An 18,145-nucleotide genomic window follows, 5' to 3' on the forward strand; every position below is an offset into this window, starting at 1 on the left:
TTTTGCCTTTTTAGAGAATGCCAGGTAGTTGGAATCATATAGTATCTACCCTTTTCAGCCTGGCTTCTTTCATTAAGTGCTATGCCTTTAAGGTTCCTCCATGGCCCCTTCATAGCTTGATAGCCTACCCTTAGAGAGGACATTCTTGCCTCCTACTCATTGATTTTTTTTTATTTTCTCCTTCAGACCAGGCATAGAGCTATCCACAGTACTGTTCTTCCATCTGCCAGCTCACCAGAAGTGTTAATGCTATTATGCCAACATTTTAGCCACCAACCTGGCTCTTTATCAGGAGGACAGATCTTTGGGCAGTTGAGTCACCCAGCTTCCAGATACAATTTAGTGCTCTTTTCCCCACAGTCAAGCCGAAGGTCACATCATGAACACCTGGTTTGGGGGCAGGCAGGTGTGTAGTTGGAGCCGATGAGTTCAGACACTCATTCCTGGTTTAGCAGCAGCATAGAGTGCAACTCAGGTGGGCCTGGTTCCTCTTGATTTGTGCTCGATTTGCCCTCCCGAGGGTTTGCTTCATGCTGTTGCTGGTCCTTGATTGCAATTCATCCCCAAGTTTCTTCTTTGCTGCTTGGTAGCTCAGAAAGCCGTTTAAACAATTCATACATACCCAAGTGGTTCCCATGCTGAAGGAGTTTTGTTTTCTGTGTAAGAGTCTACTTTTTTGGAGCAGTTTTAGATTGACAACAAAATTAAGAGAGGTTCTGAGATTTCTCTACACCCCTTGCCCTAATAACATAGGTAAGCCTCCCCCATTATCAGGATCACTTCCCAGAATTTTTGCTGCGATTGCCCACATCGACACGTTGTCATCACTCAAAGTCCATGGCTCACCTTAGGGTTCGCTTCTGCCATTGCGCATCCTGAGTGTTTGGACAAATGTGTAAGGACATGTGTCCCCCATTGTATTATCATATAGGGTGTTTTCACTCCCCTAAGAATCTGTGTGCTTTCCCTAGGGTCTATTACTCATCCTTTCCCTGCAAACACTGTCTCCATGGTTTTGCCTTTTCCAGACTGTCATAATAATTACAGTCATATCAAATGTAGTCTTTCAGGTGGGCTTCGTATACTTAGTGATATGCATAAGTTTCTTCTGTCTTTTTATGGCTCGATAGCTCACTTCTTTTTAACTTTTCAACCCTGAATAGTGTTGTCTGGACGTACCGCAGTTTATTTACTCACTCACTTACTGAAGGACATCCTGCTTTCTCCCAAATTGGCGATTCTAGATAAAGTCGCTGCAAACGTCTCTGTGCAGGCTTCTGTGTCCACACAAGTCTTCTCTTCCTTTGGGTGGATATGAAGGTGCACTATTGCTAGATTGTATGGTGAGAGTGTGTTTGGTTTTGTAAGAAACCACCAGCCTCTCTTCCAAGGTGGCTGTGCCAGCTTGCATTCCCCCAGCAGTGAATGTAAGAGTGCCCGTTGTTCTGTATCCTGGCCAGGTTTTGGTGGTGTTAGTGTTATGGATTTTGGCCATTCTGATGGGTATGCAGTAGTGTCTCATTGTTGTTTTAATTTGCGTTTCTTTCCTTTTCTTTTCTTTCTTTTTTTTTTTTTGCTTTTTAGGGCCGCACCTGCGGCATATGGAAGTTCCCAGGCTAGGGGTCCAGTCGGAGCTGTAGCTGCCGGCCTGTGCCAGGGACACAGCAACGTGGTTTGTCGTTGTATCCCAAAAGACATCACCATACCCAAGATCATGGAGATTTTCTCCTGTGTTATCATGTAGGATTTTTATGGTTTTGAGTTTTGCATTTTGAGTTAATTTTTGTGTAGGTGTAAGATCTGTAAGGTTAATTTTTGTGAAGATGTAAGGTCTGTGTTTCGAGTCATTCTTTTGCATGTGGATTCACAATCGCTCAGGCACCGCTTGAAGAAGTAATATCTTTGTTGTGTTGCCTTTGTTCCTTTGTCAAAGATCAGCTGGCTGTATTATATGTGGGTCTGTGTCTAGCCTTTTTATTCTGTTGCATTCATCTATTTGTCTGTCCTTTTGCCAATACCACACTGTCCTGATGACTGTAATTTTTGAGCAAGTCTTCAAGTCCGGTAGTGTCATTCCTTCAACTTTGTTCTTCTCGTCAACGTTGTGTTGGCTGTTCTAGGTCTTTGATGGAACATTTTTTCCCCTTTACCTAAAAACACAAAGTCCGTAAGGCTTCCTGCTTGGTAGTGTGGTGGGTTGCGTTTCTGAAACTTGTAGGTGCCTTTTTTATATCATAGAAATAACATCCCATGATCTTACCATGAGGTGACTAGTCTTGCTTCCTCTCTCTGCCTTTGTTTCTCTGTCAGTATTTCATCTACTTGGAGACATTTATGGAATGTCTAGTTGGCACCAGGATGATATCACATGGTTAAAACCCGGTCTGCAGTTGGCGAGGAGCTTATGGTGGGGGGGCTGCTGATGACAAAGTGGGGGAGACCTGGATAAAATGCTTTCAGGGCTGGGAGGGGGTCAGTCACTGGTTGAGAGGTTTGGGGAAGCTTTGCCAATGGAGATACGTGTCAACAGAGCTTTGAAGACTGAGTCGATGATTTTGCCCACATGGAGGGGGCTGGGCAAAGGGCCTTCAGACAGAGGAGACGTGAGGGGGCGGGAAGGAACATGGCAAGTGTTGGGAACCACAGGAAACTTCTTACAGCTCAAGGACGGGCTGTGGGGTGAGACATGAAATGAGAAAGAAAGTGGTTTTGAGTGGATCCCGAGGAGCCTGGTGTGCTTCTATCAGGAGTTTGCATTTTTTCCTGATTCGGGTCATTGGCTATTTTGTTTTGTCAAGATAAAATTCACATAACCTAACATTCACTCCTTTAATCATGTTACCCTGTACAGCTCAGTGGTTTTACTATACACTCAAAGTTGTGCAACCGTCACCACTCTCCGATTTTAGAACCTTAGCCGTCACTCCCCCTCCTCTTATCTCCTGGCCTCTGGCAACCGCTAATCTACTTCCGATCTCTGTGGAGTTGCCTGTCCTTGGACAGTTCATGTGAATAGAATCACACAGTGTGTGGCCTTTTGTGTCTTGAGTTATTTCACTTAGCGTGGTATTTCCAGAGTCCATCCGCCTTGTAGCAGTATATCATGTCCTGCTCCTTTTTGTGGCTAAATAATATTCTCTTTATGGATAGACCACATTTGGTTTCTTCATAACTTGAAGGGCCTTTGGATCGTTCCCTCTTTTTTGGGTTATGATGAATGAGGTTGCTCTTCATGTACAAGTGTCTGTGTGAACGTGTGTTCTCAGTTCTCTCAGGTATGTACCTAGGGGTGGAATTGCTGGTTCAAATGAGAACGCCATGTTTAACCTTCAAGGAACTGCCAGACACTTTTTCAGGTCCTTGGAGACTTTTTTTTTGTCTTTTTGCCTTTTCTTGAGCTGCTCCCATGGCATATGCCAGAGCCACAGTAACGCAGGATCCAAGCTGCATCTGCAACCTACAGCATAGCTCATGGCAACGCCAGATCCTTAACCCACTGAGCAAGGCCAGGGATCGAACCCACAACCTCTTGGTTCTTAGTCGGATTCGTTAACCACTGCGCCACAATGGGAACTCCGGTCCTTGGAGACTCTTAAGCCAGAGCAAACAGACTCAGGGTCTCTTTTTAACATCACACACTTGAGGACTTTTTTTTTTTTTTTTTTTTTTTTTTTTGAGGTTGGGCATTTCTACTGCTGCTGCTATGTTTTCCTAGTTCAGGGCCTCACAGCCGACAGCAGTGAACCCTAATTGTCTCTTTTAAATCCCAGCGGTGTGATTGCTGTAACGGAATCTGTACCCAATAGTGTAGAATGTGACAGAAAGAAGTGCTGACAGGGCGTTCATGCTGTCTCTCTAAGATGTATTGTAGAGAATGAATTTTTCTTCTTTTTTTTTTTTGAGGGCCACACCCATGGCATATGGAAGTTCCCAGGCTAGGGGTCGAATTGGAGCTGCAGCTGCCGGCCTGTACCACAGCCACAGCAACACGGGATCTGAGGCATGTCTGCAACCCACATCTCAGCTCACGGCAATGCCAGATCCCCAACCCACTGAGCGAGGCCAGGGACTGAACCCACAACCTCTTGGATGCCAGTTGAATTCGTTTCCCCTGCGCCACAACAGGAACTCCTCTTTTCTGTTCTTTTTATTTTTTATGGCCACAACCGTGGCATATGGCAGCTCCCAGGCCAGGGAATGAATCTGAGCTGTAGCTGTGACCTACGCCCTAGCTGTGGCAATGCTGGCCCACTGTGCCAGGGACAGGGGTTGAACCCACACCTCCACAGTGACCCGATCCACTGCAGTCAGATTCTTAACCCACTGTGCCACAGGGGGACCTCTGAGTTTCCCTATTTTAAAGAGAACCTCTGATTAAATTATAGGCTGTTATTAGGGAGTTTATTGTACATATAAAGTGTACTTGGATTCCCTGTAATTTGTTATAATTAATGCAAGAGTTCAAGAGCAGAAAGCAGGGATCAGGTTGTGGCATGCTTTTCTCTTTTGCAACACCTGGCTATTATTGGCCTTTTTTCACTAGTAGTTAAGGCCTGTATGTGTTTGTGTGCATTCAAACAAACATTATCCTTTTTAGGAAAGAATTGCAATCCTTTGACTCACTGAAACTTAAGGAGTCTCTGTAAGATGTTAGGTGTCTCTGGCAGAGTAGGATATTGATCAATAAATGGTGAAAACCTCTGGACTTGAACGTCTCCCAAGACAGTCTTGTCTGTATGTGTTTATGCACATGTGTTTGTATTTCCATGCATGCCCGTGTGTTGGCTTGTGGTGTGAAAAGGCAAGAAGAACTTTCCCTTTTAAGGTTATCTTTGTCGAGTTATGGTTTTAGCCTTTTCCTTTCTGTTTATTTCGATTTTGCCTAGTTGCAGGGAATGCTGGCTGTGTTGGCTGCCCGATGATGCAGAGGTTTAATTAACTGTCAACGTGAGCATTCATCACGTAGAAAAGATTTGAGATAGTGCATGGGTCGGGCACCAAGTGCATTATTATACTTGAAGAATCACAAACTGTAGTCTCGGGGGACTGGCTTTGAGGACGGGGGACCGAGGGAGAGGAGCCCCCAGGTTTGCCTATGTATGTACTGTTTGTTTATCTGGTTCTGGTGGGCAGAGAGCAGAATGGGCCACCCTGTCCATTATCTGGATTTACAGCTGCGGATGCCTTTTGGAACGGCTGGAATGTGCTGTTTCTCTTGTGTTTGCATCCCAGTCAATCTGAGAGTCAGAATTACGCACTTTGCCGTTCTGTGTCCCCCAGACTTCTAGGGCAGCTTGTCTTCCATCCCCTCTTTTTTTTTTTGTTTTTTATAGTAGAGAAACTTGCACATTTATTCCTCCTTTGCCCAGTATAATATCAAGCAGAAAGCAGTGCCAGCATTTTGGGACCAATTGCACTGTCTTGGGAGGACTGGTTTTCCAGCCATTCTAGCAAGATTCTTCTCTTATCGCTGATTATAAGGGGAGTTATCTGGTGAGAAAACGACATTTTAAGTCTCGCTCTTTTCTTAATAATAACAATGACAAGACAGTCTCTCGTGCTCTCTCTATTGGCCCTCCTACCCCAATAGTTTTAGGGAAAAGCCTCACAGCCTGAGGAGTTTAAGGATGGTGCTCATAAGCCTCCTCTCCATAAATTGTCACCTCCCTACTGATCATGCCCATGGCAAGAGGTAAGTTGGTTTGACTGACCTTGAACTGTAGAGGAGGGGTCGGCAGGCAGGGGCTGTCTGACGGTAGCTGTGACACTGCAGGTTCATCGTTACAGCGCACAGAGCACTTTCACTGACCTGTCTGAGCTCCGGCAGAGCCGTTTCCTCCCTGTCCCAGATTTCCTGGGGCACTGGGGATAAAAGAGATCAATGCGTGGGTGGTGTGTGCCAGTCATACAACTTCAGGTGTTAATGATGCCTTAACAGATTGGTCCATGATATAGAAGTGTCTTTACTCAATGCAAGGCAGTCAAGATTGTGCGTGACACCAATGATGTCCTGCTATTTACTTTTTGAACATACTTTGGTTGGCATGGCCATTTTAACAATATTAATTCTTCTAATCCAGGAGCATGGAGTATCTTTCCATTTCTTTCATTTTGTTTTTTTTTTTAGGGCCACACCCATGGCATCTGGAAGTTCCCAGGCTAGGGGTCAAATCAGATCACAGCAATGCTAGATCTGAGCTGTGTCTGCAACCTATACCACAGCTCACAGCAACACCGGATCCTTAACCCACTGAGCAAGGCCAGGGATTGAACCCGGATCCTCATGGATCCTAGTCGGGTTCGTTAACTGCTGAGCCACGAAGGGTACTCCCTCTTTCCAGTGTCTTTGGATCCTCTTTAATTTCCTTGATTAATGTTTTACAGTTCTCAACATGTAAGTCTTTCACCTCCTTAGTTAGGTTTATTCCTAAGTATTTAATTTTTGGGGGTGCGATTTTAAAAAGTATTGTATTTTTGGTGTTCCCTTTCTAATATTTCATCGTTAGTATACAGAAATGCATCTGATTTCTGAGTGTTAACCTTATATCCTGTTACTTTGCTGAATTTGTTAATCAGTTTGAGTAGTTTTTTGGTGACGTCCTTAGAGTTTTCTAGATAATGTGAGAAAATGTGTGTGTGTGTGTGTGTGTATGACTGGGTCACTTTGCTGTACAGCAGAAATTGACAGAACATTATAAATCAACTATAACAGAAAAAATAAAAATCTTAAAAACATAAATACTTTGCACATGGAAACATATGAATTCAAGGGCCCGGTTTGCAGCTGCCTTAGGGCATAGCCTCTCCTTCTAGGTAGGAGCTTATGAGTGGAGACCCCAATCTCTAGATTTTACTTTTCTCGCCTCTATGCGTGTTATGAAGTTGTCAGCGAGGCGTTAGAATGTGTAGCTGTCTCCTTTCCCTTCCTAGTACCTCTAGGGAGGGAAAGTAAATCATCGCAGAGGCTGCTGCTGGGAGAAAAAAACAGATCTAAATAACCCATGGGCCGAGCTCTGAAACACATCACCTAAGAGTTTTTATAGAAAAGCTTCTACGTCATTGTTTGTGTCATGTGTTGTGGTGCAGACGTGACTGGGGAGGGAGGGCAGCTTGGTTATAGAATCCCTTTCTTGGGAGCGCTGGGTCATGAAAACCACTCCGCAGTGGTGTTTGTATTTTCATTTCTGCTTTTAGACTTCAGTGAAATTGATGACCTGCCCACGGTGGCTGGGAATCCAACCATCGCTTCCGTGGTTGCTGCACAGAAAAGGAGCGCCAAGCCCTGCTCGGTCTGGCCCTGCCTTTGGTGGCAGTGTTACCTTGGGCAGGTCATTCTCCTCCCTCAACAGAATTTTTTTTTTTTTAATTTTTTTTCTCAATACAATTTTTTTCCCCCTACTGTACAGCATGGTGACCCAGTTACGCATACATGTACACATTCTATTTTCTTATATTATCATCGACAGAGTTTTTTCTCTTTTGAAATCCTTCCCTTATTCAATAGCTTAGGCTAAGTCTTGCCACCACAGCATATGACCTCCAGCTCTCCACTGGCTTTCAAAACCGTAGGCTGGTTTCTTGCCCACCTTACGTGTCCACTATGTCACCTGCCTTCCTTCCCCTGGATGCAGGCTAACCAGGCAGCAGGACCTGCAGGCCTCGGGGCAGAGGGAAACTGCGTCGGGAGCCAGGCGTGGGCTCAGAAGGCTTCTTCTTGGGATTGTCCCTGTCACTTCCACCTCCATTTCACTGACCCCAATGCTGACTGCAGATTGAATGCAGTAGGTGGCTGTGACGTGGAGGCGAGGTCCTGGGGGAGCGGCAGCAGGCATTTGGAGCATTGGTAATGGCCTCCCAGCCTCCTGTCGCCACCATCCCACAACTTAGGCCGAGGATGTTGAGTCCTTGGGTACAAGCATGACCAAAATCACATGTTAAAGCTTTCAGACTTTCAAGGCTATTCTCTGTTTGAGGGATTTCCGCTGTGCTGGCCTTGGAATGAATATTTCATTTGTGTGTTTTGGTGGCGGGGGGGGGGCCACAGGATATTTTTAAAGCAGCACGTCCTCGGCCTCTCTGTTCTCTCTATGTGTGGTTCTGTGGCCGTGCAGTCCATACTTTCCAGAACACTGCATGGAACTTCCCAATCTGAGCGGAATTAGCAGACCTACAAGGGAAACGTCGTTGCCTAAGTGCCTGAAGTCCTCATATATGAATTAAAATCAGAGATGAGGGATCTTAGCAAGTGCGCCTATAAGCATTGGGGATAATGCTATGGGCTGAAATTTTGAAAGAGTCCTTTGATACTCGTGGCAGAAGAACTGAATGCTTTGTTGGTTTAACTCAGTATGGAATTTTTTTCAAACCTCCTTGTCAAAATTTTAGGGGGAGGAAGGAACACAGAAAAGTCATTTATTTTCTTGAAGTCAGAAATATTCCAGATAGATGAGACTTCTAGGGATGGGTCCATAGGCTTAGTTTTCAGGGGTGATGGCTTTTGGTTTTTGGTTGCTTTTTTTTTTTTTTCTTTTTGGCTTTCCTGTGGCATGTGGAGTTCCTGGGTCAGGGATCAGATTCGAGCCACAGTTGTACCCTACATCGCAGCTGTGACAATGCCAGATCCTTTAACCCACTGTTGCAAGGCCAGGGATTGAACCTGAGTCCTGGTGTTGCACCACAGCAGGAACTCCCAGGGCTGATGTTTAACAGCACTGAGTATCAGGAAGCCTTTGCTGTTTCACCCAGAGAAACCTGCATTTAACCCACAAATTAATCTGCTCTGGAGATTCAAAACAAAAAAAAAGCTTTGAAAATAGAAATGCTACCCTTATTCAACAAGCATAATTATGTGCACCAATTTTTAGAGGGCGAGCAAAATCATCACCTAAAACCATTCATTGGACCTCAGCAGTCTGATGGACTATTTCCAAGTCTTTGAATAGATTAAAAAAATATTTTAAAATTTTCCTTGCGGGCTTGGGTTTTCAAAGAGGATCCCTTTGGAAAGTTGGCAGATACTTACTTTCCTGGCATGAGGATTGTTTTTTTTTTTTTTTTTTCTTTTCCCCTCCACCCAAAGCTATGACAGGGTGGAGCGGAGTATACTTCCATGAAATTGCACGTTTCCAAAATAGGAATCACTGTTATATTTTACTGCTGTTAGAATTGAATCTCTAATCAGAAATAAGCAAACCCCAAACATTCTAGAAGTAGAATTTTGGCTCATCTTCTCTAATTTGGTCTTCATATAGGATAGAATTATTATTTTATAAAAAGTGCCTTTTGAGCAGAAATGTAGCAAAAAATTTCCACCATGGTCCAGATTTCATTGCCGTGTCTGTGGGCTCATGTAGTAACATCCACAATCTCCGATGGTAATAGCACCATGTCACTAACGCTGTTGAGATTCCTTAGTCTGGATGGCTTCCAGGAAGGAGCACTGCCTTCTTCAGCTCCTTGGCTTCGTTTCCCAGTGCAAGCCCATATATAGCCTAAATGACCAGGAATAGCCTTGGTGTTCCTTGCTAGTGGGCTGGGATTCCTTGTTGCCTAGAATGGGTGGATCTGTAATAGAATTGCTCTTACATTTCATGGAAGTGGTAATGGCAGATGAAAGTTGGCATCAGCAGGGTAAGAAAACTACAACTATTGCTTTGCTGGATCCTATGTTTTGTATGTCCCAAGTCATTTTTGTCTCCAGGGTGACATAGAAAAAAGCTCTGGCTATGGTAGATAATGCTAAGGCAACACCTTTTAAAATACTTTACTTGTTGGTTCTGAAACATTGAACCCTTGATGATGCACTGGGGTGAGGAACATGGCAGCAGTGGTCCAAGAGCTGGTAAGCATCCCTGTGGGGCAGAGGCTATCTTGGACTTCTGCAGGATGTCCTCGGTGTCTAGCCAGTATGGACATTCAGGAAGTGTTTAATGAATATGCATTAAGACCCATGTGTCTCCTGAGCTTGTAGAGCAGAAAATAATTGGAAGCCCCTTGGGATGGGAAGGAATGAATGCATACGGAAGAGTTGCCAACATTGTATGAATAGGAGGAGTGAACCTTTCATCACTTCACTACCTTGAAATTGTGTCTTCTGGTTGGTTTGGAGGGTTTTGGGTTTTTCTGTGTGTGCTGTTCTTGCTGCTGTTTTGAGAATCCCATTGTATCTCTCTCCAATAAACATTAACTTTCTTGCCCATCCTGAGATTCTGTTTTTAAGTTCTTTGGTTGATTTTTGTTGTTGTTTTGTTATTTAACATCCTTTAACTTTTCTGAAGAAAGACACAACGGCATCCTCTGGCAGGAGGATGGAGCTAAGACTTTTCCTCATCCCTCTTTTCTTCTTCCTCCCCCAGTTTTGAATGTATGATCTTCAGATTCTAAGTGGTTCCTCTCCAAAGACCTGTCTGCTTTCACAGATCTTCAGGTGTTTTGGCACCTAAAAGATCTTTGACTGAGGACCCCTTTCTTGCCTGGGTTTCCACCAGAGGATGTGCTCCTGCCCATGAATCGGCTGGGTTATAAATATAAAAGAGCCTCCACAAAAGTCTCCAGGTAGTTCCTCAAGTCTCTTGAAGGCAACATTACCTCACATGAATGAGGGCACCTCTGACTGGTGCCAAAGGAAAACCCAGAAGCAGGCTGGGGACAGGGAAAGAGCATGGCAGAGGGTGAGGGTGAGGGTGCCCAGGATGAACCTTGAAGGACGCGTAGAGGACACCACAGGAAACAGGTGCTGTAGCTTCACCGGAAGAAAGCTTCTGAAGCCCGTGTTTTCTCTCCTCCTTCAGATTTTTACCATGCTCTCTCCCAGGAAATAGGCTGAGAGTGTGCATCATTAGATCACGTTTGTAGACCTTGATCTGTTGTTTAAGTAAGGCTGTTAACTCCTGCTTGTTAGGGTGCACACTCCCTGAAACAAAGGTGCTAATGTAAAGCATTTTCGTGGGAGCTCTTGGCTTGCTGAATGAAAACGTGGAATCCGAGATTCTTGACACGCACCATGTGCAGACTGGCTGTCTCTTCCCCCTTGGAATGGAAGACAGGCTGGCAAACAGCAGGCACTCCGATCATGGGAAGGTGTGTGACCACCCTTCCATGATGGTAACTCCCCTTGGAAGAGGCATTTGGAAATATCCTTGAGCTTGGGGACTTGGTCTTAGTGAACAGGGGGAAGAAGGAAGCCTCCCTGGTATTTGCTCTGTATTGTTTGAAGACATTCAGAAAGAGCGGAATTGCTACTGCATTAGCAGCATAAGACTTACAAGTTCTTACAGGTAACCTCTCTTCCTGTTTGTGGGGATTTAGAATCTATGATGCCTCTAACTGGCTAAGGATGATGACTAGGTGAGGGCAGGGCAATATCCACTGAGCTCAGAGCAGTGAGTGCACACAAAGGTTTTTAGCACTTACCAGGGACTTGTGTCTGAAAATGAGCAAAGACACTAGTTATAGATATTAATTGATTTAGTCAACTGATGTTGAGAGGAAGTGCAATTATTATTATTATTATTATTTGGTCACACTCATGGCATATGGAAGTTCCCAGGCTGGGGATCGAACTTGAGCCACAGCAGTGACCCGAGCCACAGCAATGACAACATCAGATCCTTAATTTATTTATTTTTATTTTTTTTGTCTTTTTAGAGCCATACCCACAGCATATGGAGGTTCCCAGGCTAGGGGCTGAATAGGAGCTGCAGCCGCCGGCCTACACCACAGCCACAGCAACGCCGGATCTGAGCCTCTTCTTCTATCCACACCACAGCTCACGGCAGCGCCAGATACTCAACCCACTGAGCGAAGCCAGGGATTGAACCTGCATGCCAGTGGATACTAGTCAGATTCATTTCCACTGAGCCACAGTGGGAACTCCAACATCAGATCCTTAACCTACTGAGCCACCAGAAACCCCCAGAAAGTGAAATTATTGATTCAATAGGGGACCCTATAAGATGATTGTAGGAGTTCCCCTTGTGGCTCAGCAGGTTAAGAACCCAACATAGTGTCTGTGAAGATGCAGGTTTGACCCCTGGCTTCACTCAGTGGATTGGGGATCTGGCACTGCTGCAAGTTTGCAGCACAAGTCACAGAGGTGGCTCGAATCCGGTATCACCGTGGATATGGTGTAGGCCTGCAGCTCCAATTCAACCTCTAGCCTGGGGACTTCCGTATGCTGCAAGTGCAGCCATAAAAAGAAAAAAAAAAAAAAGATTCTGAATATTTTAGGTGAAAGAATGGCAGTAGGAAAGATGGGTTGTTTTTCTATTAGACCTAAGTTTGACTAAAACAAATCTTTAAATAACTCCAAGTGTTGGTTCTTCTGATTTGAGTAGAGGTTGTTCCCACCAGACACTGGCAAGGTTATCTTGATCCTGACCTTTAGATGCAAGAGGAGAGAAGTAAAGACGCGTCTACAGAGTCTGATTCTTCCGGTTAGACAGGTGTTAGATTGACATGTAATGATACCCCTGATGTCAAGGCAGGGACAGCAGCAATTAGCTCTCAGGTCTGACTGCCTCTCTCCGAGAGAGTGAGGCAGATTGGGTCACTCCTGATTTCCCTTGATTGACATGCCAAAGATGTGGTTTTTCCCCCTTTTTTTTTTTTTTTTTTTTTTTTTTTTTTTTTTTTTTTGTCTTTTTGCTATTTCTTTGGGCCGCTCCCGAGGCATATGGAGGTTCCCAGGCTAGGGGTCGAATCAGAGCTGTAGCCACTGGCCTACACCAGAGCCACAGCAACGCGGGATCCGAGCCGCGTCTGCAGCCTACACCACAGCTCATGGCAACGCCGGATTGTCAACCTACTGAGCAAGGGCAAGGACCAAACCCACAACCTCATGGTTCCTAGTCGGATTCGTTAACCACTGCGCCACGACGGGAACTCCTGGTTTTTTCCCTTTTAAAAATGATTGCCTTGAAGTAGAGTTGATTTATAATGTTAAGTCATTTTCTGCTATAAAAATGACTTTGTTATACATTCTTTTTCATATTCTTTTCCATTATGGTTTATCACAGAAAACTGAACATAGTTCCCTGTAATATACAGTAGGACCTTGCTGTTTTTCCATTCTAGATTTAATAGTTTGCCTCTGCTAATCCACACTCCCAATCTCTCCCTCCCCTCCCCTCTCCCCACTTGGCAACCACAAATCTGTTCTCTGTGTCTGTGCGTCTGTTTCTGTTTCATAAATGTGTTCATTTGTGCCATATTTAAGATTCCACATATAAGTGATATGGTAGTTGTCTTTCTCATTCTGACTTATCTCACTTAGGATGGTAATCTCTAGGCCCATCCATGTTGCTGAAAATGGTATTATTTCATTCTTTTTAATGGCTGAGTAGTATTCCTCTGTGTGTGTGTGTGTGTGTGTGTGTGTGTGTGTGTGTGTGTGTGTGTGTGTATGTATGTCTAGCACATCTTCTTTATCCACTCATCTGTCAATGGACATGTCTTGGCTATTGGAAATAGTGCTGCTATGAACATAGTGGTGACATGCCAAAGTTTTGAAGAGTAGAGAATTACGGTTGCCAGGAGCAAAAAGATTGTTAGCATTTGCCGAGAATTAATGCTAGAAAAGCCTGACTGTTGTAGAGCCATTGTGTTTTATTAAGAGTATGGTCAAAAGAAGTGAAATCTGGAAAGTAAGCGTTTGGGGTGAGATTTCTAAACCCTTGGTTAATTCTAAGTGCGATTTTATTGATGAGGGAACAATACACTTATTGTTATTGGAATAGTGGTCTAGTCTGAGGCTGACCGTGCTGCTTTGAGAAGATGCTTTGGGTTGGAAGGCTCAGTATTACATTCAATTTGATTTTTATGAGTCGCAGACATGAAGAGTAAACCTGGCTCTGAAAAGCTTCATCCTATCCTTTAGCAGAATTCTCAATGATTTGGCTTCTTTATCTTTGACGCTTCCAAACCTCAGTGTTTAAAAAGTGATGCCTTTCCAGAATGTTTTCCAGAATGCACACCATTGAACGTAGCTCTGGCCGCTGTGTTGTTGTGGGCGTCCAGGTGTGCAAGAGCAGTTGCATTCTTAGTCTCTTGTTACGAAGAGCTGGTCCTGATCAGTACTTCATCCTGCTGGCCCCCAAGGAAATGCTGGGATGAGCACGCTCTCGAGCTCAGAGTGGATGGGATGTGACATCTGCCACATCAAACAAAGATAAACACGGGCAGAGGTCACCTTCCATCTTTTATAGACCTTTATCATCATCACCTGTGTATCCTGCTGGGGACAGAAGGTTTCGCACCCAGAGACATTGATGCCGTGGGAATGTATTCCAAGTATGTGTTTTTAAGGTTCTTTGTTTCTCTGTTTCCATGAACAGATATCAGTATTACCTGCAAGTCAAAAAAGATGTGCTCGAAGGGCGGCTGCGGTGTACGCTGGAGCAGGTGATCCGGCTGGCGGGCTTAGCTGTGCAAGGTAAGAGAGAGGGGGGACCTGGGTGTGATGTTCCCCCTTCTGTTGGATGACGGTGTTGCTGGCCTCTCAGAGGGGAAAGTTAAATGTACTTAAACAATCCTTTAGTAACGCTTGCTTCTCATTTTAAGGTATCTTGTGTTAAAAATGCTGAAGTGGTAATTTTGGGTGGCGGGATGGTAAGCTGCTTGCAAATGGCTCATGCTGGTATAATTTTCATTTTATTTGAAGAAATAGCAGCTTTCATCCTGCCTCTAATTAAAGCTACACTGCAGGGTTTGTGGAATATTTTCTTAGAATTTTTTTCACTGCCCAGTGTGGTCATATTTTGCGGCTTGACGCTATATGACTGTGTGGCTCTCACATCAGTTTCAAGTGTGATGGCTTAAGACATTACCATATAATTTATTCTGACACAATTAAAGGGAGAAATTTAAAATGCATCATTGTAATGTGAAGGAACAAATGTGTTTTGCGGTAAATTTGCCTTTCAACCTGTCCTACCTAGATTGACCAGATAGCTACTTTTTTTTTTTAATCTTCCCTGAATTGTTACATATACTTGTGTAAACATATTATGTAACTCTTAAACATATATTTATACATGACTCTTTGCTAAGCGGTGCCTTCATTGTCTTTAGTCATATGCAAAACAAGATATTTAAAGTATCATTTTTAAAGGGAAACCTGTTCCTTTTCAGTTTTTCTTTAAAATGAGTGGCCATCCAGTTGTAAGCCTGCCAGCTGCCGAGTCCTTGCTGTGTGGATGGTCGTTTTAGAAGCTGTGAACTGAACTCCCCATTCCCAAACTCTGCATTAACGTTAAACATCTCGGGTTCTAAAATATCTAAAGAGGCAGCCTTCCCTTTGGATTGCTTTCATTCCTGGGGTATTAGCAGGTTAGAGATGTTTGTTGGACGTAACACCTCTAGTGGTTAGCTTCTCGTGACCTTGTGATTGGAAGTACGCACAGTATGTCGTGTTCCATCTGTCCACCTAGAGACTGCTGAGCAGTGCCGCAGTGATGGAGCAGACCCATCCGTGGTTATAATGGAAAAATCATTAAAACAGTGTAGAAGACACCCTTAATGGGGAGAAAAGAGACAAGATGATGTGTCCCTCATCTTCAAATGGGTCTTTTTTGAAGAAAATGCTTTTTTCACTTTATTTACTCTCTTTCTTTCCCCTCATTCTTCACTCATTGACATCCTTATGGGTGTCCTGGGTGTTGAAGGACCCTGGTGATAGCTTTCAGGCTGAAGGAAGTTGGTGAACTTACATTGGATTGCCTTTCCCCAGGGTCCTGGAAGCTCGCTGTTCAGTCTGATGCGACCATCTCAGGCTATGATATTTGTCAAATAATTTTTCTGAGAAGCCGTATCAGGCAATCATACAGCCACATCAGTAGAGATGTCACTTGTGATGAAATATGCTAACAGATGAGTGAACTTGAAAATGGGCAGAGCTGGCCGTCTCTGGTGTCCTGAATGCCTCCCCTCTCATCAGTAACGTGCAGAATGTGTAGGCGCCCCTTTTTGCCTTCTCAGTGTGTCTTTAACCTGGTCTTCTGTGTGGATCCCTCACTCTGTAGCCCTTCTTACCTTCAGGATACCTGAATCCATGGCTACCCGATGCTAAACATTTTACATGCAATGAAAATTTCATGCGGTTTTTACTTTTAATTTTATTTTTTGAGAGCAAGCGAGAGTAGAAGCAAGGTGTTGATTGATGATAGAGGCTCCCAGTCTTCATTTTGCCAGCACTCAAACATACCATCGTGAAATGAGAACAGGACCAGACGGAATTTGGGGCATCTTGTAACATGTGGAGATGTTTAGGAGGTGTAAAAACCTACAATGTTGCTTGCCAAGGGTGATTTGCAGTGGGAATTTCCAGCTGCAAATAAACGAAGAGGCAGATGGGTTTGGCTCAACCTTGAGTTAAAAAGTCCCCTTGGCAGATATTCTTAAGACGTGTGTTGGTGCCTATTTAACAAAAGAGAAATACAGGTTTGTGGTACATTTTTAAAATAGCTTAGGTGTCACTTTCACCTTCTCCTGTTCCTTCCAGAAGACTGCATAGCAGGGCTCATGTGCTGATGCTTACATTATTGCCGTGTCAAGGTGGTGATAACATCAAACCCTTCTTTGCACCGTTTTGATTTAATGATAATGTAGAAGTGGGATGAGGGGGGAAGAATAAATGGGGTGATAAGTTTACCCTATTTGTTTGCATCTCTAATGTCACATAATAAATACTCCCCTCCTCTCCGCCTTTTCTTTTCAGCTGATTTTGGAGACTATAATCAGTTTGATTCTCAAGATTTCCTCCGAGAATATGTGCTGTTTCCTATGGTAAGTGTGATTTCCTTTTTCTTAATTAATTTTTTGGGCCTGCTTTGAATGTTTAATTCTTTCCTTTGAAAATCTCAGAGAATTTTATGCACGTATTCCCCGGGGAGAATGTCCTTGCATTTATAAAGTAGAGACAAGTGTGGTGAGATCCTCAAAAAATGTAAAGATCCCTCTTCTCACCTCCTTAAGACACTTCCCTGCCCCTCCCCGCCTGCCCACCACACACACACACACACACACACACACACACACACACACACACGGCCCTCTAGCAAGAGGTTCTCCCTTCCTTTCGGAACACACCCAGCATTTTTCCAACCCGTCATCTTTGTTCTCGAGCTTCCTCCGCCTGGAATGCTTGGCCCCAGGCCGTCATTCATGTGTCACCTCCTCAGGGAAGCCTTGCTTTTCCTTGACCGCCTCTCTGACCTGCTCCAACCATCCAGCTCTTCCTGCTGAATCGCCTTGTCTGTGTGTCCTGCAGAGCTCTTTCAGCGTCTGAACCTGCTCATTCTTTCTTTCATCTCCATGGCCAGCTGGAACGTCAGCTCTGTGGTCCCTAAGCAGGGACCCTCTGTTTCATCCACTGTTGTCTGGCACATAGTTTGCACTCGCAAAAGCTTGTTGACGTCATCCATGAAGTAAAATGTCTATTCCTGGGTTAGATTAGGGATAAGGCTAGGTTTTTATCCCTGGGGAATTTTTGTTTGTGTTTTTTGTTTTTTGTTTTTTTCTTTTGGTAGGTTTGGAGGAAATGAGAAGAGTTTTCATGGGGAAAGTTAAAACATGTGAAAAGCATTTTAGAGAAGTTTTACCCACTGCAACATTCTGGCTCTGATTTTAGAAGTCACAATCATTCACCACTTATTTTGCGTGTGTGTGTGCGTGCGCACACATACTCAAAGCACTGGGTAGCTCACCTCTGAGGGTGAAGGTATATAAGAAACAATGCTTGTTCTCAGGGAGACGATAGAGTAGCTGAGTCAATAGGAAGTTTGCCAAATCTGAATGCAAAGAAGCCACGTGCCATAAAGTCTGATCGGGATTTTATGTGAGGAGAGGTTACATGTGTTTGGGGGTCAAGGGAAGGTTGAAAGACTAATGGCATGTGAGCTGTGTCTTAAAGGATGGGAGGCATTGCAGCAGGTGGAGCGCAGGGAGCAAGGGATGCCCTCGTCAGGGCGGAGGAGCAGAGGCGAGGCAGCAGGCATGATTAGTGAGGAGTCAGCCGGCCAGTGTGATGGCTGCTCAGGGGTACAGAGGGGAGCGTGGCGGATCAGGCCGAAACATCTGAGGAGTTAGAATGCATGGGCTCCAGCCATGGGGTTGCAGACCCAACACTTCAAGAACCGCTGGATTGGAG

The 18,145-nt window shown here is 44.4% G+C and overlaps 1 protein-coding gene across 7 annotated transcripts in view; it reads left to right on the top strand.

Moving 5' to 3' along the window:
- Positions 1 to 18,145, top strand: part of PTPN14 (protein tyrosine phosphatase non-receptor type 14) — a 365,153-nt gene that overhangs the window by 290,004 nt on the left and 57,004 nt on the right. For all 7 annotated transcript variants that reach the window (XM_084978023.1, XM_084978022.1, XM_084978026.1 and 4 more), the window contains 2 exons: positions 14,334 to 14,431; positions 16,715 to 16,782. In XM_084978023.1, coding sequence (XP_084834149.1) covers positions 14,334 to 14,431; positions 16,715 to 16,782 — 166 coding nt within the window. The remainder of the gene's footprint in view (positions 1 to 14,333; positions 14,432 to 16,714; positions 16,783 to 18,145) is intronic.

The sequence above is a fragment of the Sus scrofa genome, chromosome 9 (assembly GCF_054392235.1).
Source record: "Sus scrofa isolate SSC_HxYL_T2T_F1_AM1 chromosome 9, Sscrofa_HxYL_maternal_Yorkshire_Landrace_v2.0, whole genome shotgun sequence".
In the NCBI taxonomy this organism is placed as follows: domain Eukaryota; kingdom Metazoa; phylum Chordata; class Mammalia; order Artiodactyla; family Suidae; genus Sus; species Sus scrofa.